Below are 23,134 nucleotides of genomic sequence, written 5' to 3'. Positions count from 1 at the left end.
GAAATGTCGAGAATGTGTCACTTTGGGAGAATATGCTGCCCCCTCATCCCCCACCTTCTCCAGGCACATGCTGGTGCATAATGGCATGTGCCGTGGGCATGAGGACAGGAGGGGCTGCTGGATCTGCTTGCTCTTCACCTGCCCGCTCTCTGGTGACCATTGGGTGTGGTGGGGCCTGCTGGGGGGCTCTTCCTCTTCCCTGACTCACACTGGTTTAGCTTGCCCCCCCCCCCTCCTTGAGCCTCACTGAGCCTGGTTCAAGGTCTTAAAAGTGGTATGCTGGCGTCAGCTCTGACGGGCTTGCAGAACCGATCGAGCAAATCTCTTCCTAACTCAGGAGATTGGGGATGATGCCACATTATCATCTTGAGATCAGCCATGGTGGGAGTATTTACAGCACAGAAATTGGGAAATGATAACAATCGGACACCCATCCACACCCTGAAAGCATGTAAAACACCAGCACACCACTGGTCCTGCCTCTGTGTGAACGTCGCACGGGCACCTGCTAGGCATTTGCAATCACTCTGCACAAAAATCCTGGGAGATAGTGGTCAGCATCCCCATTTCATACCCAGGGTTCACGATTTCCATGACTTGACTCTAGGCCCCAGCTCGCCACACTGGGCTGTGCACCTCAATAAACAGGACCATGAGAACTGACAGGGCTGGCAGAGTTGTTAAAGATCATTGATCATCTAATCACTCCACTCAGCAGGGAAACTGAGCTCAGAGAGGCTCACTGTGGCAGGGGCTTCCTCTGCTCATCCTGCCTAAGGTGGAAGCCGCCATCTCCCCACAAGCCTCCCAGCTCCCCCCCCACCCCATCACATTGGTGCCCACCGCAAAGCCAAGGTCACTGTCAGCTGATGTTCTACAAGCATGGCCGAGATTTTGGAAACTTTGCGTGCAGATCTTGACATTCAGTACAAGTTACATTTTGTTTTGCTTGATTTGACCCAGTGCTCAAGACTCTCAAAAACACTTAAAATCTTGCTTGGGTCATCTGTTGTATGTCTCTCTCATAGACTGGTGTCACCTACTGCCTTGATCACTGCACCTTCGCTGCAGGAATTGGGGTTAAACTTTAAAAAAGGATAAGCAAGACAGAGCTTTGTGGCCCAACACCGGAGATTCCCATCTTGCCGGACAGAGGTCTGGCATCCACACACTTTGGAAAGCAGGTTCGTCTCTGGCCCTCCCATTCCCACCCCGCGCTGCGCACCTTGCCCTTGACGGTCTCCCGTTTAGAAAGAGGGATCGATCTTTCCCCCTCCTCTGCTCTAAGGGATACCCCGCCAGGATTCCTTTTCCTGGACAGCAGGGTCCCCCCCAGCCATTCATTAGACGTGGATCTCCGGTTCCGGGAGAGCGGCTCTGCGTTAGGACCCGGCCCTGCCCTCAGAGTCCCGGGACTGGGCAGAGAGACCCCCCCACCCCCCCTGCGCAGGAGAGCGGACACGAAACGGCTTCTCCGCCGACTCCAGGAGCCTCCCTCCTTCTGCGCCCCCTACCCCCCGTACCTCGGGGGAGAGAATCTTGCGCGTCCCTCCACCCGGCCGGGAGATGCGGAGACTCCCTGGTCTCCGCCTCGGGCCCCCATCCCCGCCTCTCCAGGCCCGGGGGCCTTCCCGATCCGCCAGCGCGCCCCCGGCGGGCGCCGCGTCAGGTGAGCTCTCACCTGGGGCGGCTGGGACGCGGAGATGGGGGCGGGGCGGGGGCGGGCCCTGGGCGGCGGCCCCACCCGCGATGGGGCGGGGCGAGGCCGGCGGGGCCAATGGGGCGGGGGGCTCACGGCCCGGGGCGGGGGGGTGCCGCCAGAGCCGCTCCCTCCCCCACCCCCGCTCCGCCCCGCCCGGCTTTAAAGCCCCACGGGCTGCTGGTGGCGGCGCTGCGAGCGCTGAGCGGCGCGAGGAGATGCGACAGGGCGCCGCGCCGCCGGCACCATGCGCCCCCCGCCCGCGCTGGCCCTGGCCGCGCTCTGCCTGCTGGCGCTGCCCGCCGCTGCCGCCGCCGCCTACTTCGGGTCAGTGCCCGCCGCGCCCCCGGCCCGCGTCCCCGGCCCGCCTGCCTCCCCTCCTCGGGCTAGAGCAGGGCCAACATTTCCCTTCCGCTGGCCCCGGCCGCGGCGGGACCTCGAACTCAGACCTTAGCCCCCGGCGGACCCCAGTCCCGGCTCGCTGTCGGAGTTCGCGCCCCGAGCTCGGTCTCTGCCTTCCCCAGCTCCGGCCCCGATCTGCTGTCCCACTGGGTCCTCTTCGCCGCCGCCCTTCCCACCCCGCCCTGTCCGAGACCTCATCCCGCCCACTCCGCCCGGCCTAGGACCCCGGCCCGAGCTCCCGGACTCTGCACACGTTTCGGACCCTGGCCCCATCCGCACGGCGCGCCCGGTCCCTGCCGGTCCAGGCGTCCCTCCCGCGCTCGGATGCCCTCTCTGGATCCTCACTCCGTGCCCTGTCTGCTCGTAACCTGGTCTCCGTCCAGCCGCAGTCCTCGCCCCGGGCTCTCTCTCCACCCTCTGCCTTCCCCCTGCGGAACCGAGACCCTGCGGGCTGGGTGGCTGGGCGGGGATCGCGCGGATAGCAGGGGAATGCGGACCTGCGGACGGTGGGGAGTGTCAGCGGGAGATGCCGGAGGGAAACTTCCGCTAGGGAAGCCCAGCCAAATCTCAGACCTGGCGTCGGGGGAATTCTGGGGAGAATGACCAAGAGTGAGAAGGGAGGAAGGGTACATGATTGGAAAAGGAGGATCAGAGTTGGGGAGATCCCAGGGGAGGGAGCGGGAGGGAGTGGGGAGTGAACGCAGCGCAAGTCACAGGGCAATGTCCCTCTTTCTCTGACCTAGGGACTTGGGTGGGAGGTGGGGTCGTGGGTGCAAAGGCACTCACGTGACGTCCACCCAATGCTTGCTCCAAATACGTACAGACTGTTACTTTAATCTTGTCATTTTTTGTGATCTTCACTCCAAATCAGGGTGAGGTTTACAGCCTGCCTAAAGCAAAGGCAAGAAAACACACCAAGCCAGTGACCTGCCAGAGACTGTTCTTAAGGACCTGCCAGGGAGGGGAGTAAGGATCTGAGAAGTCCCCGCACAGGCAGAGCTAAGGGCTGTGGGCTAATTTCCGGGTCATGACCCTGGTTAAAAACGTGCTTTGGCTATGAGCAGGGGCCTCTCCTGAAATATAAGGGGGTGGGGTGGGGTAGGCAGGTCAGCCCAGACCCTAGCTCTGAACTCAGCTTGCTGGTGACCTGGGAAGACCAGTCTCTGGGCCTCAGTGACCCTTTTGTACAAAGAAGAGGCTGAACTTGATAGAACTGAGCCTCTATTTCTACCCAGAGAGCAGTGCACAAACATGTTTGTTTGACAGTGATTTCAGGCTTGAAGACACTGCTGTCGCCCCAGCAGGCAGGGTATAATGGCGAGGGCACAGACTTTGGGTTCAATCCCCAACCCAGCTACTTGCTAGCCCTTGCTCTTGGCCAAGTCACTTAAGCCCTCTGTGTCTCAGTTGCTCATCTGTAAAATGAGGATAATAGTGCCTATTTCATATGAGCACTATATGAGTTAGTACATGGAAAGCGCTTAGGATAGTATCTAGCACATAGTAAATGCTCAACTAATGCCAGTAATTGTTACTAGTGAGGAGATTAGGCATAGTAGCTTGGTATCCCAGCCCTGACAGGGGTTTCTGAGCTGGAATGGAGAGCAAGAGGACAAATGCACCTGCATCCTCTTGGACATCAGCTCATTTCCACAATTCTTTTGGGGGGTTTTGGAGTTGGGGATGGGGCGAGGGCCAGGTAGGTGAAGAGAGAGGGGCTCCAGGGGGCCTGGACCACCCTGGTTGATATGGTTGGAAGGGAAAGGAATTTGTGGCAGTGCACAGGGGTAGAATTTGAGACTTGTGAGCAGTGGGGCAACATTGGAAATCGGGGGGGGGATGGTTGATTAGGCCTGGGTTAGGGCTGAGAGGGATCATATGAGTATTAGAGCCACCTCTTCTTTTTATTTTTTAAGATTTTATTTACTTATTTGACAGAGAGAGACACAGCAAGAGAGGGAACATAAGCAGGGGGAGTGGAGAGGGAGAAGCAGGCTTCCCGCCGAGCAGGGAGCCCGATTCGGGGCTCGATCCCAGGACCCCCGGATCATGACCTGAGCCGAAGGCAGATGCTTAACCATCTGAGCCACTCAGGCGTCCCTAGAGTCACCTCTTTCAGGTCATGAACCCAACTAAGCAAGGCTGACAAAATAGACTCCAGCCACCACTCCCCCCAGTCTGGGGAGCTGGACAAATACTTGGAGAATAAGCTAAAACTGGGGCCTTGGGCTGTTATGTGTTTAGTCTCAGAGAATGGACAGGATTCAGCCTGAGTTCTCACTGAGCAAGCCCTATCATGACTCAGTCAGGCCAGATTCTCCAGCTTCCCATCAGAATTTGCTCTCTGGTAGGAATCTGATATCAGTCATCCACACTATAGTGAGAATGGAAGACAATGTGTTTCTCCTTTCTCCAGGTCATTTGCACTTAAAGTCTCATTTCCGATTATAAGATGAAATGTTTGGGCATTTGGTAAAAGCAAATTCAAACATCAGGAGAGCAGGTGAAGCCAATCTTCTTGGGGTCTTTGAAATCACAGAATCATAGACTTAAGAGTTGGACGTGTCCCCGAACATTCTCTGGTCCAACCCCCTGTTTCAAGCAGGTCATGTACGATTATTCCCATTTTTCAAATGAAGCAACCATCATCCCCAAACCACAGTAAGCTGGCAACTGTTTCTGGGGCTTTTGTACGAACCCAGAGCTGAATTCTGGTGATGCTGATAATGACCTAATTTAGTATTGCAGTGATTTACAAATCACTTTTCTCATACAGCCTCTCTCCCTCATCTGATCCTCAGAGCCATTCTTGAGGTCTATAGGATGGTGTAAATAGTTCCCCAAGGGAGCCCGGGGGTCAGAAAAGTTCAGTGATTCACCCTATGTCACACAGCAAATCAATGGGAGAGGCAGGACAGAAACCAGGTTCTGCCCACAGTCTGGGCTCTTTGCCCTCCAGGGAACAGTCTGCAGAGCGAATACTGTGTGATCATCCAGGGGAGCAACAGCTACAAGGAGCTGGAGGGTAAGGGGGTAGAGGGTGGCCCCCTCCCCTGCTTGGTCACTTGGTCAGGTTATTTGCCTCCAAGGTCTATAGCACCTGGAGGTCCTAAGTTTCCCTAATTCAAATGGGCTGATCCTGGCCTGGAAGTCTAGGATTGCTCAAGAGTTCATGTTCTGGCTTGGATGGCTTGGGAATTCTGCAAATATTAACTGGTGCGGTGTTTTATAAATGAACATGCACTGTATTATGTGACAAGTGGAGCCCATGACAGCCCTCATCACCCAATCCAGTCTTTAAGTCATCCCAATAGCTTCATAACTTGAAGTCATTCCTGTGGATACAACTTTGTAAATACTGATTGACTTAGGTGGTGCTTTTATAATGTGTGACCTCTGCTAGTTAGGTTCCTTTCCTCTCCACAGAGGGTACAGACAAGTTTATGAAAGCACAGGCTTTGGAGTCAGCTAGACCTGAGTTTGAATCCTGGCCTTTTGTCTTGCTCGCTGTGTGGCTTTGGGCAAATGTCTTAACCTTGCTGAGCTTTAGGTGATGATAATACCTATCTTAGAGGCTGATGCGAGGCTTCACTGAGATGGTGGATGAAAGGGGCCTGATTGGGTGCCTGTCCAGGCTCACTTTTGGTGGTTCCTGGGCCTCTAACCGTCTTCTTGGCTTATGGAGGTGTCATCATTGTAAAGAAAGCAAACCGCCACCTTAATTGTTTTCCCTAATCAACATTACATGCAGTAAAATGCATGCGTTCTAAGTGCACAGTTGGGGTTTTAACAAATGCATACCCTTGTATAAACACCACCACAACTAATGCATGGGGGAACATTTCCATCAGCCCAAAGGATCCCTATGCTCCTTTGCAACCAGTCCTCCCCCACCAGCCCCAGATCATCACTTCTCTGCTTTCTGTCCTTATAGATTAGTTTGGCCCTTTGTAGAAGTTCACATAAATGGAATCATCTGGTATATAGCCTTTTGTGTCTGAATGGTTTTGCTCAAAATAATGTTTTTGAGATTCATCCACGTTGTTACATATATCAGTAGCACATTCCTTTTTACTGATGAATGGTATTCTACTGTATGGACATACCACTCTGTGTTTCTCTATTTACCAGTTGATAGACATTTGGATTGTTTCCAGTTTGGGGCTGTTCCAAATAAAGCTGCTATAAGCATTTGTGTACACGTACATATATGGGTATATGTTTTTATTTCTCTTGGATAAATACCTAGGACCTGACTATTGGATCATATGGTATGCCTATGTTTAACTTCATACGAAATGGCCAAATAGTATTCCAAAGTGATTGTACCATTTTACGCAGTGATGTATGAGAGTTCTAATTACTCTGTACTCTTGTCAGCTACTGGCGGTCATAATTTCAGCCCTTTTAGTGGATATGTATTGATATCTCATTGTGGTCTTGATTTGCATTTTCACACTGATGAATGGTGTGTTGAACCTTTTTAAAAAATATTTATTTATTTATTTGAGAGAGAGAGAAAGAGAGAGCATGATCGGGGGGCGGGGCAAAGGGAGAGAGAATCTTAAGCAGACTGGGTGCTGAGTGCGGAGCCTGATGAGGGGCTCCATCCATCTCACATGACCCTGAGATCAGGACCTGAGCCAAAACCAGGAGTTGGACACTTAACTGACTTTACCACCAAGGCACCCCACGTGTTGAACATTTTTGCATGTGCATGTTAGTCATCTGAATGTCTTTTTTCATTGGGCTATTCTTCTTCTTATTGAGTTGTAAGTGTTTTTTGTATATTTTGAATCCAGGTCCTTTGTAAGAAAGTATTGGCAAATTTCGTCCCTATCTTTGGCTTGCCTTTTAATTTTCTTATTGGAATCCTATGAAGAACAGAAGTTTTTAATTTTGATGAAGTACAATTTACAACTTCCTGTATGGTTTGTGCTTTTTTTGTGTCCTACCCAAGAAATCGGTCTACTCAGAGGTTGTAAAGATTTCCTCTTATGTTTTCTTCCAGAAACTTTATAGTTTTAGCTTTTATACTTAGGTCTATTTGTTCATTTTGAGTTAATTTATGTGAATTGTGTAAGGTCAAGGTCAAAGTTTATTGTTTTCCATGTGGACATCCACTTGTTCCAGCCCCATTTGCTGAAAAGATGGTCCTTACTCTGTTGTCCTTTTTGTTGCAAATTAATTGATTCAACATATGAGATTCTATTTCTGGACAGTTTATTCTGTTCCATTCGCCTATATGTTTATCCTTATGCCAATACCATATAGGACTGATTATAGTAGCTGTATGGTAAGTCTTGAAACCAAGTACAGTAAGTTCCCTCTCTCCCTCTCTCTCTCTCTTTTTTTCAAAATTGTTTTGGGGCACCTGGGTGGCTCAGTCGGTTAAGTGTGTGACTCTTGATTTCAGCTCAGGTCATGATCTCAGGGTCCTGGGATAGAGCCCTGCATTGGGCTCCATGCTCAGCAAGGAGTCTGCTTGAGGACTCTTTCCCCCTCTCTCTCTGCCTCTGCCCCTCCCCTCTCCCTCTCTCTCTCTCTCTCTAAAATAAATAAATAAATCTTTTTAAAAAGTTGTTTTGGCTATTCTAGGTCCCTTATATTTCCACATAAATTTTATTTTATTTTATTTTTGTAAATATTTTATTTATTATTTGACAGAGAGAGATATAGCGAGAGAGGGAACACAAGCAGGGGGAGTGGGAGAGGGAGAAGCAGACTTCCCACTGAGCAGGGAGCCTGATCCGGGCTCTATCTCAGGACCCTGGGATCATGACCTGAGCCGAAGGCAGACGCTTAACGACTGAGCCAGCCAGGCGCCCCTCCACATAAACTTTAGAATCAACTTATCAATATCTATAGGAAAGCCTGCCAAGATTTTGTTTGGGATTGCATTGAATCTATAAGTCAATTTATAGAAGATCGACATTCCAACAATATTGAATCTACCAATTTATAAACAGGCATACCTCTTTATTTAGGGCTTTTAAAAATTTCCTTCAGCAATGTTTTGTAATTTTCAGCATGCAGGTCGTGCACATATTTAAAAACTTATTCCTAAGTGTTTTTTGTATTTGGATGGTATTGTTTTCACTTAAATACATTTTTAGAAATTGATTGGGTCCTGAGAAAAACAGCATTGGAGGGAAGAAAGGGTAAAAGAAATTTTACTGCTTTGGGGTGGTAGATTGAAAGCCAAACATCACTGATAAGAATCATTGTGTTTGGGGAAGGAATTTAGGCCGGCTTGTCCCTGGCTGAGCTATAACCACCCCCACCCCCACCCCCCACCCCCCCACCCCCCCACCCCCCCACCCCCGAGGAGGAGTCGGGCTCTGTAGTTGGGCTCAGGGTCAAACCAGCCCCCTCATGGATAGTGATGGATTTTCTAAGGCTGAGGAGGGCAGGCAAGGCACGGGGACTCCTGGGCTGGAATCCCCTAAGCAACAGAGGTCCAGGTGCCTTGAGAATTATGTGCTCAGGTAGAAGTTGGGCTCAGGAGGAGGTGGGCCAGGTGCTGTGAGGGTGACCCCACCCTGGCATCAGTGTAAGCAGGGAGAGAGGCAGCCCGAGGCCCTGCTACAGTGTAAGGAGCACTGGACTTGGAGTCACATAGAGTTCAGATCTTCCATCCAACCCATTTATTAACTGTGACTTAGGGCAAGTCAGTTAACTGTTCTTTTTTTTTTTTTTTCTAAGATTTTATTTATTTATTTGAGAGAGAGAGAGCATGAGCAGGGGGAGCAGGAGAGGGAGAGGGAGAAGCAAACTCCCCACTGAGCAGGGAGCCCATAATGGGACTTGATCCCAGGACCGTGGGATCATGACCTAAGCCGAAGACAGCTTCTTGACTGACTGAGCCACCCAGGCGCCCCAAGTCAGTTAACTCGTCCAGCCTCAGTTTTCTCATCTATTAAATGGGCTAGTCCTTAACCTATAGAGTTGTTGTAGTTAAATAAGTGTATATAAGGATATTTTATTTATTTATTTGACAGAGAGAGATATAGTGAGAGAGGGAACACAAACAGAGGGAGTGGGAGAGGGAGAAGCAGGCTTCCTGCTGAGCAGGGAGCCTGATGCAGGGCTCGGTCCCAGGACCCTGGGATCATGGCCTGAGCCGAAGGCAGACGCTTAACGACTGAGCCCCCCAGGTGCCGCTTAAATAAGTGTATATAAACTGCTGAAATGCTATCCACATGTAAAGAGTTCAAGAAATCTAGTGATCTGGTCTTAGAGACTCCCAAGTTAGGAGCATCTCTGGTGTCCTATGTTCCTTCCCCTCTTCATCTTTGCCCCCATCAATGTATAATTCAAATCCTTTCCGTGCTCAGCATTTTATGTGCATGATCTCATTTATTCATTGTGACATCCCAGGAGGTAGGTGCTGGTAGAAGTCTCTTCATATAGGTGAGTGGGAAAAAGGCTCAGAGAGGCCAAGTGCCTTGCCAAAAGTCACACAGCTAGTGGCTGGCAGCACTGAAATTTGAATTCTGGCCCGTCAGCATCCAGAGCCAACCTCGTCATCCCCACCTCCTGCTGCCTCTGCCTCTCCCCCTGGGCCGCTCTGACCCTTGAACCCTCCCCTCTGTCACCCACACCCTTACCTGGCATATGACCTAGGCATCTCTTGCACCTGCTTGTCTTAAACTCTTGCTTTGTTACCCACTTTTTTCATGTGCTTATGTCTTTGATTCATGCATAGCGCCCTTTAGGCAAGGGTCTTAGGGCCCTGTTGTTGGCTGAGTCCCCCGCAGTCGCTAACACTGCCTCATGGTCCACAGTGCAAGTCTAGATGGGCAGCCTCTCTCCCTCTCGCTGGCCCTTCCTCTCCCCCAGAATATTCCTCTGCCCCATCGTATTTGCTCTTCCATCACCTACTTACACTTGGCTCTCTTGAGCACACACTGCTTTGTCATGACCTGGCCTCTGTCAGGATAGGAAGTAGAAGCGAAGCAGAAAGCAGAGACTTGCCCCTGTCAGACTCCAGAATTCAGTTACAACTGGCCTTCCATGGGAATCCTGATGGCAGCTGGGATGAATTGGGGGGTAGAACAGCTGCTCCAGCCCGGACCCCCTCACTGGAGAGATGAAGACCGAAGCGGGGCAGTGGAGAGTCTCAAAGAGCAAGAATAGGCTTCAACCACCATGTTCTGAGTCCTGGAAATTCTTTTTTTTTTTTTTTTTAAGTAAGCTCTACACCCAACATGGGGCTTGAACTCACTACCTAGAGATCAAGAGTCACATGCTCTACCCACTGAGCCAGCCAGGCACCACCTCCCCGCCAGAGTCCTGGAAATTCTAGAGACTGGTTTTAGGGCAAGAGCAGAGAAGGTCTGCTTTCTTGATAGTTCCATTCCCTTTAAGGCCAGGTCATGTCAGAATTCAAGAATTCTTGAATTTTAGAAAGGTAATATAATGCATATGCCATATCTAGGGCAGCACCCCATTATTATTTTTGCAGACAAATATCTACATGTTGGGATAAAGGCAGACCACAAATATTCTCATTTGGGTTCAGGTCAGGACACTTGCTGCCATATGAATTCACCGTGACTGCATAAAAATCTTTAATTGTCCGAGCTTTGTCGAGTTGGAATTGTGGGCGAAGTGAACCTGCGGTAAACTTTCAGCATGTGCCACCGCTAGAGGCTGTGCAAGCTGAGGTTTAAAGAAAGACTTTTGGCCAAGTTCTTGTCGGGTCCTCGCTGGCTATCAAAGGGAGGCTTCAGCTGCCTGGCACGGCTTGACCCCAGGAACTGAGGTCCGGAGGGAACAGACCTGACTTTCTCAGTCCCCACAGGGGCTGAGCCGGCGGCCGGCGGAGTCGGGGTCTGACTGACCGTGGCCAGGTGCCCCGAGATCTGGCACTGGGGAGAACACGCGCCAGTGATCAGAGTCGGAGGGCGTGGCCACAGGCAGCCTCCTCCAGAGCCACGCCCTCCAAAGCCACGCCCCCCGAGCCTGCAGAGCGGAGCTTGGGAAGGTTGGGGGTGGACCCTGCAGCCTGGGAGTGAGACAGCAGGGAGGCCAGGGGTGTGGGAGGGGAGGCTGAGGGACAGTCTGGAGCTATACTCTCCCGCCTGGGGTTGGACATCTGAGGGATTTATGCAGCCAGCAAGTGTCTGAGGATCCGAGCTAGGGATGGGGGACCTCAGGGTATGAGAAACCAGGACCTCTGCCAGGGGCTTACAGGCTACTTGGAGAGTCTGTCTGTGCAGCTCTGAGGAGGAAGAAAAAAGTGTCAACCACGCAGAACTAAGGATGTTATATCTGAAAAGTGAGAGAACGCAAAGAAAGAGGATGGTTAGGAGAGATGGGGCTGGCAAGTAAGGAGGGCTTCCTGGAGGAGGTAGACAAGTATCAGAGCATGCTAGCGCTGGATGGGGCCTCAGGATCACCTTTCCCATTCCTTGCATTTTGAGTCAAGTATTGAAAAAGGCTGTGGCCATAAAAGAGTCCAGGAGATCCATGAGGACTTTTGGACTGGGAGAGGCATCGCAGGCAGGGGTTACAGCTTGAAGGAAGGCATGAAGTGGACTGGGGTAGCCATGGCAGGAGGACCAGGAAAAGACTGCCCGAGGGGATGGACCCTCTGCTACAGCCCCGGCTGGCTCTGAGTCCAGGACTGTCCAAGGTGGGAAGTTGTCCTGGTCCGGCTCTGAGGGGGTGGGGGGGCGAACCCCGCTCTATGCCCAAGGCAGCCCCTTACAACTTCATCCCTTAGGGCAGTCCTGACCACCCAGGTGTCCCCTAGGCACATTCAGGACGTGGCTCCTTCACCAGATTGGGAGGCTCCTGCTGTCCTTGGAGCTGAGAGGAGAGGTGTGGAGGTGTGGACCATCCCTGGGCCCTGGAGGAGGACAAATGGAACGGGCAGCATGGGACATCTCTGCCTAGAGCAGCCGCAAACAGCGGAACTACCCGAATCACACAGGGATCACACATAGGGCGTTCCCTGGGGGCCTGGCTCTTCTAGGGCCCCCAGCTCAGCCTGAGCCTGCCTGCCTATCTGTGGGGAAGAGGGGGACCACCCAGAGCCTGCCCAGCTGGGGAGTTGGTGAACTTACTATGGTTTAATAACTTGGTCGAAGTCACCCAGCCTGGGAGCCAGGGTTTCAAGGTTGGGGCCGAACTGGGTGGGCGTGTTGCCTGCCATAAGAAGAGACATCCTCAGAGACTACTTGCCTTTTCCTGCAGTCCCCACCCTGTGTCCTCTAAACTACTCCTCCCGTGGGTCAGGTCTGGGCCTGTGAACCCAAGAAGCTGGGAAAGCTTGTCTTAAGGTTTCCAGCCCCACTTTTCTCTACCCCCCACCCATCCTTGCTCTAGGCTTCCCCTTCCTCTTCGGTTTCTTCATGATCCTAGACCCTCTCCTGTGATCTTCCTTCTATCTAGCCAAGTAGGTTCTCAGGCACTAGGATTGCATCAGACTCTCACACTTTAGTATGAATAAGCAGGCCACTTCTCTAAGCTTTATTTTTGATGTTTAGCCAAAAAGAAACTGAGTTTTAGACCAGGAAAAAAGTAGTCTTTTAAACAAAGCATACTTCTCTCCCTTTAGCTGCCCAGGGGTCCAGAGGAATCCTAACCAGATTGCCTTCCTTTCAGTCCTACCCATCTTGTGTTCCTTTCATCCTAGACATTTGCTGTGGTGGTGCTGATTTTGCTTCCCTGAAGTGTTGCGTTGAAACTGAAAGGAGAAACTGCCAGGCTTGACAGAAACAATCAGGAATCCCATCCTAGTCCTGGGTCACCTTGGACAATAAATATTACATGAACTCCCAGGGCACCAGACAGGTCAAAGCAGAGACCTGCACTCTTGGCAAACCCCTTGCCCTCCTGCCTGCCCCCAGAAGCCTCTGCAATACCTCCCAGGAGCCATCAGGGCAAAGACCTCTGGACTGGGTGATCTTGAAGGGCTTCTCCAGCCTTAAAATATAATGATTCAATTGGTGTGCATTTGGACCCAGCCAGGGAGCTGGGGGGAGATGTTCCTAATCTCAGGCCTGCAGAGGCGAGGGAGCCCCCTGCACATGGGGACCTTTGGTGGCCACTGTGCCACCTGATCCATGTGCCAGGGATGAAGGCTTCCCCTCCAGTGCTTCTGCCTGAGCCTGAGTGGAGAGGGAGAGAGACAGGAAGGAGGAGGGCAAGCATTTCCTCCGCAGATGTTGCACTGGCCAAGCTCAAAATACCCAAGATTGTTGAGATGCAAAGCATGCTTGCTGGGCAGGCGGCTTGCTGCTCACTTAGCTGTGAGCACACGTCTGCCCGATGCCATCCTCAGCGGGCAGCCCGGTGTGCGTGGGGCTGCAGACAGGAAGTGGAGCTGTTCTTGGAGAGACAAAACCCACAGCTGGGCCCGGCTCTTTTCTCTCTGAGCCAGGGCTGTGCTGGGGTAGGGGACGAGGCTCTGGGGATGAGCTCTGGTGGGGGGGCGGGGGGGGGAGGTGGTGACCAGATTCGGTCCTCAAGCTGGGTTCATGGAGTCCTGAACTTAAGAGCTGGGGAGGAAAGGAGGTGTGGAGCCAAGAGGGGCTGAGGGGAGACGCCGACAAGGATGTAGTGAGTGATCTTTTGTGTCTTTCAGTCTTCCGTGGGGAGACCTGGCATGAAGCTGACCCTCAATAAAGTCGTTGATATTTATATTTAAGTGAATGGGTGAGTGAAGGGGGCTGGAGCTTTTAGGAGTAGAGGTGGAGGGGGGGGCGCCTGGGTGGCTCAGTCGGTTAAGTGTCTGCCTTTAGCTCAGGTCATGATCTCGGGGTCCTGGGATCAAGCCCTGTGTTGGGTTCTCTGCTTTGGGGAGCCTGCTTCTCCTTCTCCTCTCCCTCTGCCCCTCCCCCTGCTCATTCTCTCTTTCTATCTCTCTCTCAAATAAATAAATAAGTAATCTAAAAAAAAAAAAAAGTAGAGGTAGGATATGGCAACTGGCAACTTGGCCAGGCTGCTCATTAAGGACGTGGTCTTGGAGGAGGCATGAGGTTGACACGGAATCCAGGAGAGGAGAAAGGAGTCTGAAGGATGGAGGGAATGGCGTGCATCCACTTGGGGCCCCTCAGCGTGACAGAAAGAGGGGAGAGAAGCTTGGGGTGGGTGTTGAGGGTATCCCCCCCCCCCCCCCCCGCAGAAGGACTGTTGGAGCCAAAGGCCCTCTCTTCCCCTGCCAGGCATCACCCTCAGCAACTCTCCCTGCTGGGAAGAGATGGGTGGTGGAGAGCACCGGGTGGGGGTGGGGCGTGTGTGGGTGGGTGTGGGTGGGTGTGTAGGGGGATTTAGTGAGGGCTGTGAGGTGGGCTGAGATGTTTGAGATGAAAGCACAAAGGGAACACTTACCATGCAAATGGCCCTGCAGCGGAAGCCTGTTATCGGGAGCATCTAATGGGGTTTTGCAGGGCCAAGGCCAATGCTCCGGGCAGGGCAAGGCTTTCCTGGTTCCCAGGCAGCTGCCCACAGTTGGCAAGGTCCCTGGTGCCAGGCACAGCTCCTGGCCCCTCCAGCTAAGGGTCTAGACAGGCTGGCATTGCCTGGTGCCCTGGAAACCGCCAGCCTTGTCCTACACCACCCACCCACTCCCTCACCCACATCCTGGGGGCGACCTCCTCTGGAACCGCCAGACCCTCTCAAGCGGAAACAAGGGTGGGTGTGTGTGTCAGGGGGGAGAACAGCGCCTGGGGCACCCCCAAGTGATGGGAAATGCACTGTACCTGCCTGGTCTTCCCCGACTAGCCAGGAAGCCTCCCTAGGACCTTCCTCCTGCCTCCTCCCCACCCCCCAGGCCCCTTACTACAGGTAGGATGGGCCTGGCCAAGGTCAGGTTCTCACCCAGATGGAGCTAAGAGTTCTGATCCCTGAGCACCTCCTGGTTGTTCCACCGGGAGCTGGGCTGGTTCAAAGCTTTCTTCTGCTTCTTAGGGCCTTGGGAGAATCTGGAGCACTACTGAATCCTACCAAGTTCCTTCTAGACTGGAGCTCCTCAGGGGCAGGAGCACGTCCCCGTGGCCAGCATGGAGCCTGGCACATAGTGAGTGCTCAAGAATGACACTTCTCTGGAGCTTACTCTGTGTCAGGCACTGTTCTAAGACCTGTGCAAATGTTAACTCATTTAATCCTCCCCAAAGCCCCGCGAGGTGGGTACTGTGGTGATCTGCATTTTATAGGTGAGGCACAGGGAGGTGAAGAGCTTTGCCCAAGGTGACACAACTGGTAAGAGGTGGAGGCAGGGTTTGAACATAGGCAGCCTGGTCCCTTCATGCTCTCCCACTAGCCAGTGTGTCTTTGTTAGATGCAATGAGCTCAGCGGGAGAGTGGACCTTCCCAAGGTCGCCAGTGAGCGAGGGCAGACCTGGGACCAGACTACCCAGGCCAGAACAGCTTGGGGGGCCTGAGGTCCTTGGGTTCCCTACTCCAGCAGGTGGTGAGTGATTATTCCAAGGTGAGCTCCATTTCCTCTCTGGGGCTTGGCGGTGACTGGGGTCCTGTTGAAGGTAAACAAAAGCAGCCTCCTGGGACACTTTCTCCAAATCCTGAGAGAATCTTCTTTTCCTTCCTTCAGGGTCATCCCAGGTGGAGCTGCTTTAGCCAAAACTGTGGATGGGGTGAGCGTTGGGGAGTGAAAGGAGGCCAGGGCAGGAAGGGCCAGCAGCGGGCAGAGGAGATCTGGGGGTAGGGGTGTATGTGAGGTGAAGTCCTGAGGGGAACCCTTGACTTTTCCCACCCTGGGAGGAGACAAGGTGGCCCAGGGAACAGCTGGGGATGCTCCGGAGTCAAAGCCAGAGACATCTTGTTGTATAGGGGTGGGGGTTTCTGGTCTTATTATTAAACTAAGGGCTGAGGGTACAGAGAGCAGAGGGTCTCAGGCTGGAGGCAAAGAAGGGAGGAGAATGGAGCTGGTCACATGGGATTGTTGCTTTCTTCGCAGGAGAAGAGGGACTGGAAGTCAGCCTGGGGCGGGGGGTGGCGACTGGAAGCAGAAATGGGGGAGACCAGCTGCACCAAAGCCTGTTGGGGGGTGGCCTGGTCCCACAGGGCTCGGGAGCACTTGAGCCGGGCAGAAGTCTGGAGGAGCTCTCGTCCCACAGCCCAGAAGAGCAGCTAACAACTTCACAAGTTGTTCATCCTCTGCTCTTGAGCTCAGAACACTGGCTACTTATTTGGTTGATACCATCTGACCAGACCACAGGGCAGCGTCTTTATGAAAACTCCAAATTTTGTCTGGATTCACACGACTGACGAAGCTCACTTGATCTTCCCAGGTGTACATCTTACCCCCATGGGGCCCAACTAACATGTGGGCGATTAAGATTCTGCAGAGAGGCAGGGGTGGGTGGGGTTCTCAGCCCTGGGGTGCCAGGGAATGTGGTTTCTTCAAGGGGAGGGGATCATGCCCACAGACCCCGAAATGGACGGGAGCCTGCAATGCCTAGAATTCTTCTGAGGTCCGGGAAGAAGGCTTCCCTAGCAGATGCCACGGGATGGGCATGCGGACGATAGCTCACTAACAGCATCTGAGGAAATACGGTGTTTTCTAAAGTTGATGTCATGGCACTGTTTCTTCAAAGGAAATGTGATCCCAACCACAACATAGGAAATAAGGAAAAGGGAAACTGGGTCCTGGAAGATCTCCCAGCTGTCTTCGTAGGTCCTGAGGGGGCTCCTAAGGCAGTGCCAGGCTAGTCTTCTCGGACAGACCGGGGCCCAGTGTGGCCTGAGGCCTCTATGCGGTTGGCTGCCTTTCCTGACCATTAATCGCTACTAAGTGTCATTACTGCTAATAAAATTAACCGACTTTATACTGGACTTTTTCTGGGGCCATCAATCACAGGGTCTATTACACGAAATCAAAAAAAAAAAAAAAAAATAGGGGCCTATGGATGGGAGAGAGGGTCTTTGCTGGCCCTGGCTCACAGCTGCAGGCTAGGGCCTGCTGGTCCTTCACAGCTGTCAGAAGCTCATGATCAGTGACAGCACCCTTGGTTAGATGACCCACTCCAAGCCTTAACGCCGTACTATAGATAGGAGTGTCGAAGGTAAGAACACAGCTGCCCACAGGAAGACTCTGGGGCTGGGGCTGAAAAGCTCCCCAAATTCTCCCTCCCATTCTCACCTCTGCTTCTCTCTATGCATTCGGTTCATTGTTTTGCTCTCTCTTTGGACCAGCTTCTCCTTTTTATCTCCTGAGTTACAGGCCCAATCACCCAAAGAAAGACGGAGAGAGAAAGCAACTGTAAGCACAACTTAATTCAAATTCCAAATTCCCAGAGAAAGGACTGATTGGCCCAGCCTGAGTCACGTGATCCTCATTGGTCCAATCGCTAGGTCGGAGCGGCAGGGTCATGTGGTATAAGATGGTCAGCCACATGGTGGTAACCATGTAGATGGGAAGAACCAGTGGGTAGCCAACTCAACAGGTGTCTGCAATTTAAAGGTCTTAGTAATAAGGACTCAAAAACTGATAGATGATTGAAATTATGTAACAGAAAGTATAATGTTATATACTTTGGTATATATGGTATATATATATATATATATGGTATATGTATAAAGGTATATATATAAAGCTGTAATGGTATAATAATAATAGCTATTGTTCTTGGAATGGCATCTGAGACAGGCCTTGAAGGATGTGCAGCCCCACTGGTCAAAATTGCCCTCCCTCCCTGCGTGTTCTCTCATCTGTCCATCAGCTGCTACGAGGGAGGTCCCAATTTCTGAACGGTAGGAACAGCGTGAGCAGAGTTTTCCCTCACACCAGCACCTGCTGTGGGGAGGAGACCATCTGAGGGACTAACTGGTGCCTGCTCTCTTTGTCCCCTTCATACTGGAAGCCAGTCAGGGTGGGGCCTCCTCAGCTAGAGCTGACATCTGGACCTGCCAAGGGTCAAGCTCTAAGGGTTTCCTGCCAGGCTGCAGGGAGGGGTTTGGGTGTAGACCTGGTGGACCGGAAATTTACCCATTTGCCCCCAGATTAATGATTAACAGGTCCCTGCCCTCACCCTGTCTAGCAGGGGAGCCTAGGGCCAGGCTGGGCCAGGAGGAGCCTGATAGCATCTGTCTCTGCTCAGAGGTTTCAGAGATATGCTCCACACTGGGTTGGCTGCATCTGATGGATTTAGAATCTACGGGCACTTTCTGGGGGCACCTGGGGCCTAGCCAGAACCCACACTCTCCCTGGGGCAGTGTGGCATCCAGCCAGATGGCCAGGCTGGGTCAGGTGGCTCCAAACAGGAGAGCCATGTCCTCGGCTCCGTGGGGTGTGGGCCTCTCCTGGAATGGCGTATATTCTACCCATGCTGAGGGCCACCAGGGGACAGGATAGGAAAGAGGAGAATCATCTCAGAGAGCTTCTGGGGAGAGGGAAGGTGAGCTCTAATGGTATTCCCTGTCTTGCTGCTCATCGGCTTTATGGCTCAGGCCAGTCACTGCCTCTCCATAAAACTTTGTTTCCTTATCTGGACAAAGGGAAGATCTGCCCAGGTTAAAGAATAAAGCCTCTTGCGAGAGGAAAGAATTTTGAGATACTCCAGCCTGCAGAAAGGTGAACCAGTGTGTCCCAGGCACTGTGGTTGGTACTTTCCATATAATCCTCCCAGCAGCCCCAGGAGGTGGAAAGGATCCCCCTTGGCACTTCCCAGAGGAGAAAACCAGGGCTTCAAGGCGACACGGCTAGGAAGTGGCAGCCTGACTTCAGAATCCACGGACTTTGGATATAGTAGAACAGGAAGTTTGGAGGGGATGGTGTGATGGAAATTCATCCACCCATCTGTCAGTTCATCTGTCCATCCATCCATTTGTCCATCCACCCTTCCTTCCTTCCTTCCTTCCTTCCTTCCTTCCTTCCTTCCTTCCTTCCTTCCTTCCTTCCTCCATCCCTCCCTCCCTCCATCCAGGTACTCCCTAAGCATCTCTTTGTAACAGGTACTGAGTGGCCAGAAGGTTGAAGATCTAGCTGGGAATTGCAGAAACAGGCTAGGTGGGCACAGGATTACTTGGGCAGCCGTATAACCTGAGGGAGAGAAGGATATCAGGGAAATTGCGGGGCGTTTGCCCAGCACCTCCATCCGTCTGCCTGCCCCCCCTCTGAGGAACGTGGCTCTCCCCTCCAGACAGCAGCCAGTACTACGCACAGTCCTTCCCAAACATCCCCGATCGTAGACGTTGCCCAAAGTATGTGGTAAATACAGATCTCCAGGCTGCACTCCAGACCCAATGTGGACCCTGGGCATCTATATTTTTAATAAGCACCCAGATGATTTTTATGATTGGGCAAGTTTGGGAAACAGAATGGGTAAGAACAGCAGAGACATTGGCCTCTGGAAAACTTGGGCACGAGAACTTGTTCCAAGCACTTGGGTTTCCTACTCTGAAAAATGGGCCCATAACCACATGGGGCTGGCCCGCCTCCCAGCAGGGAATAAATGAAGCCCCCAAGAGGGCCCCCTCCCCCCTTGCTTGTCCCCTGTCCTACCTACCCCCTTCCCCCATCAAGACCCCCAAGGGTCACTGTCTCCCTCTCTCACTCCCTCTAGCCTGACCGGGCGGGAGGTCCTGACGCCCTTCCCAGGGCTGGGCACGGCCGTGGCCCCTGCACAGGGTGGGGCCCACCTGAAGCAGTGTGACCTGCTGAAGCTGTCCCGGCGGCAGAAGCAGCTCTGCCGGAGGGAGCCTGGCCTGGCCGAGACCCTGCAGGATGCTGCCCACCTCAGCCTGCTCGAGTGCCAATTCCAGTTTCGACACGAGCGCTGGAACTGCAGCCTGGAGGGGAGGACCGGCCTGCTCAAGAGAGGTAGGGAGGAGGGCTGGGGGGGGGGGAGGAGGGCTGGGGAGGAGGCCTGGGGGAGAGGAGGGCTGGGGAGGATGCCAGCCATTCTGCCCCCCCCCCCCCCCGGCCCCTGGGCCCAGGCCATGCTGCCCTTGCGAACCTAGCACAGTCCCCCGCTAGAAGAGTCCCAGGAGTTAATGAGGCCCAGCCTTTCCCTTGGTTTGTGGGGGAGTGGAGGAGCAAGGGAGACCCGGGAGAGGAGGAGGCACAGCCCATTCCTGAATCGAGGAGGAGCCCACAGATGAGATGGGTGGTCCCCCAGTCCCCTCCCTCAGCCTCCTGCACACACGTGCACAAAACAAGGGGCAAGAACATATAAGGATGGAAGGCAGGTAATAGTTGGCCAAATAACCTGAGACGGGCCAAATTCATGTGTTCCCTCATTCACCCGTGACTTTGTTCATCGCACCCGTCGGTCCGTCATTCCCTCCTTCCCTTCCATTCACACCCTACCTTCTTCTCTCCTCCCTTCCTCCCTGCATCCCTCCACACCTCATTCACCAAGCGTCTGGTGAGGCTCGCAGTGAGCCGGCCTCTATGCCGGAAGCTGGAGGCACGGAGCTGAACCACACCCCATCTACACTTGGAGAGCATACAGCCTCGGGGGGGAAGCAGCTCAGGATGGGACTCTGTCACCAAGGAGCAAGGGGCTTTCACAGAAAGGCAGTGACGGTAGAGAGGAGCCGGCCCCCTTCCAGGCCAGCTGCTCTCCACGGCGGGGGAGGGTCTGGGATGGAGCTGATGCTACTCTCCCACCCGTGTTAGCAGCACCCAGGTCCCCCGGAGAGCGGCGGAGGGTGGCCGGGTTTGCGCCAGGCCCCAGCAAGAGTACAGGAGTAGCGATGGTCCTGGTGGGGATTGGGATGATCAGTCCCGAACAAGTCAGGCAGGAGACCCAAAGTCACTCTGTCACTGGGTCTACTGCACAGGTAGGGAGCAGAGAGTGACATCTAAGCGGGATCTTGAAGCCCAGGACGCCCACAGAGCATATTTCAGGGGATCAGGGGCCTCAGAAATGGGTTGGTCCAGTTTGCCCACACATTCACTTGGAGTCAAGGTCAGTGGTTTGGCCTCAGCATGTGCCCAAGTCACTTCTCGGCATCTTAGTGTCCTCATCTAAAGGCAGGAACCCCTGTCTGCTGCCCTAGGAATCTGGGCATATACTCCATAGTAAATCTGAAAGTTCCATCCACCCGGCAGCCTGCAGCCTGAGGCTAAGGGGCGGGTGATAGGAGGCTGCCCCGAGCCATGTCCTCAGCTCCACACGACACTCGTCCGGCTCATCACGGCGCCCCCATCATCCTCTTCTGCCCTCAGAGGGCAAAGGGCAGCCTCTGAGCCCACTCTCCTCCTCCCTCCCGGATCCCTCGGGTGCCTGGCCCAGGTTTCAAGGAGACGGCCTTCCTGTACGCAGTGTCCTCGGCCGCCCTCACCCACACTCTGGCCCGGGCCTGCAGCGCCGGCCGCATGGAGCGTTGCACCTGTGACGACTCTCCGGGCCTGGAGAGCCGGCAGGCCTGGCAGTGGGGCGTGTGCGGCGACAACCTCAAGTACAGCACCAAGTTCCTGAGCAACTTCCTGGGGCCCAAGAGAGGAAGCAAAGACCTGAGGGCCCGGGCGGATGCTCACAACACCCACGTGGGCATCAAGGTGAGCACGTTCCCCAGAGGCGCAGAGCCCTGCCCCAGCCAGGGTGCTGGTGCGGGCAGCCGGTCTGTAGGAGGCCCCTCGGCACACACGCAGCTGTCCCCGGGGAGCCCCATTCCTTCCACCGACATGCCCTTACCAGGTGCCAGGAAGTAGGGAAGGGTCCTGGGCACCATCGCGGGCTAGGCAGCAGGTGGGAGCCAGGCTAGGGACTGAGCCCTGATGAGGCCGAAACATATTTGGAGAAGGGTCTCCATTCCTGGGACTGGCCTTCCTGGATGTCCCAGATGCAAGTTTGAAAGCTTTGATCTGGTGCAACACCCCACTTCCTCCATTTTACAGACGGAAAGACGGAGGAGGAGGCCCAGAGAAGGGAAGGGGCTTAGCAGAGGCACATGGTAGTGGGAGGCCGGAGGGTAAAAAGTTTCTCGGTCTATTGGGATCAGAGGCTGGTAGAGGCAAGGGTTCCGCCTCTTTTGGAAACTGACTTCCGTGTCCTCACTGCTGCTGACTCGGTGTAAACCAGGGCTGCTGTGCTCAGTTGTGCAAGCTTTCTCCTCCACAAGGACTCTGGGCCAAGGGAAGGAGCAGGGGCTGAGATCTGGCCCACACTGCTCTCCCCGGGGCAGGCACCTTGGCCCAGCGGAAGGGTGGCCTTGAACTAGTCTGCACAAAGGCGGCACGTGGGTTAGCTTGGGTCCTGTTTGCCTCCTTCTGCTGCCTCTCGCCCATCCTGCTGCCACGTCCCTGCCAGGGTCTACGCTCTGGGGGCGGGCTGGCGCCGTGGGCTCGGGGGCCCCGGCCACACCTGCGTTCTGTCTCTCCCTGCAGGCAGTGAAGAGTGGCCTCAGGACCACGTGTAAGTGCCACGGCGTGTCGGGCTCCTGCGCCGTGCGCACCTGCTGGAAGCAGCTCTCCCCCTTCCGAGAGACGGGCCAGGCGCTCAAGCTGCGCTATGACTCAGCCGTCAAGGTGTCCAGCGCCACCAACGAGGCCTTGGGCCGCCTGGAGCTGTGGGCCCCTGCCCGGCCCGGCAGCCCCACCAAGGGCCTGGCCCCGCGGCCTGGGGACCTGGTCTACATGGAAGACTCGCCCAGTTTCTGCCGGCCCAGCAAGTACTCGCCCGGCACGGGGGGCAGGGCGTGCTCCCGGGAGGCCAGCTGCAGCAGCCTGTGCTGCGGGCGGGGCTACGACACCCAGAGCCGCCTGGTGGCCTTCTCCTGCCACTGCCAGGTGCAGTGGTGCTGCTACGTGGAGTGCCAGCAGTGCGTGCAGGAGGAGCTCCTGTACACCTGCAAACACTAGGTCGGCTGCCCGGGGTGCCCGGGGGCGCTGCCAGGACCCCCGGCGCCCGGCCCCCTTGAGCGCCCCCCCCCCCCCCCCGCAGGGACGCACCGCAGGCAGGCACTCTCCGACGCCCGCGCCCCTGCACGCGCACTCCTCCCTCCGGGGCCTCAGCCCTTCCCTCCCTGCACATTCCACAGAGAGAGAGGCTCGCGGGGACCTGCACGGAGGGTCCCCAGCCTTGTTGGAGCAGGAGGTGGGGGGCCGGGTGAGGG

General features: G+C 54.3%; 1 protein-coding gene across 1 annotated transcript; it reads left to right on the top strand.

Moving 5' to 3' along the window:
- The first annotated feature begins 1,946 nt into the window (after positions 1-1,946).
- On the top strand, positions 1,947-22,914 carry WNT9B (Wnt family member 9B). The gene is made up of 6 exons (XM_078066388.1): positions 1,947-2,061; positions 5,061-5,126; positions 19,213-19,273; positions 19,636-19,892; positions 21,313-21,578; positions 22,407-22,914. The coding sequence occupies exons 1-6, from the start codon at positions 1,947-1,949 to the stop codon at positions 22,878-22,880; spliced, it is 1,239 nt and encodes a 412-aa protein (XP_077922514.1). The 3' UTR covers positions 22,881-22,914.
- The last annotated feature ends 220 nt before the right edge of the window (positions 22,915-23,134 follow it).

Source organism: Halichoerus grypus, chromosome 2 (assembly GCF_964656455.1).
Source record: "Halichoerus grypus chromosome 2, mHalGry1.hap1.1, whole genome shotgun sequence".
NCBI lineage: Eukaryota > Metazoa > Chordata > Mammalia > Carnivora > Phocidae > Halichoerus > Halichoerus grypus.
This window is presented reverse-complemented; position numbering and strand designations above follow the sequence as displayed.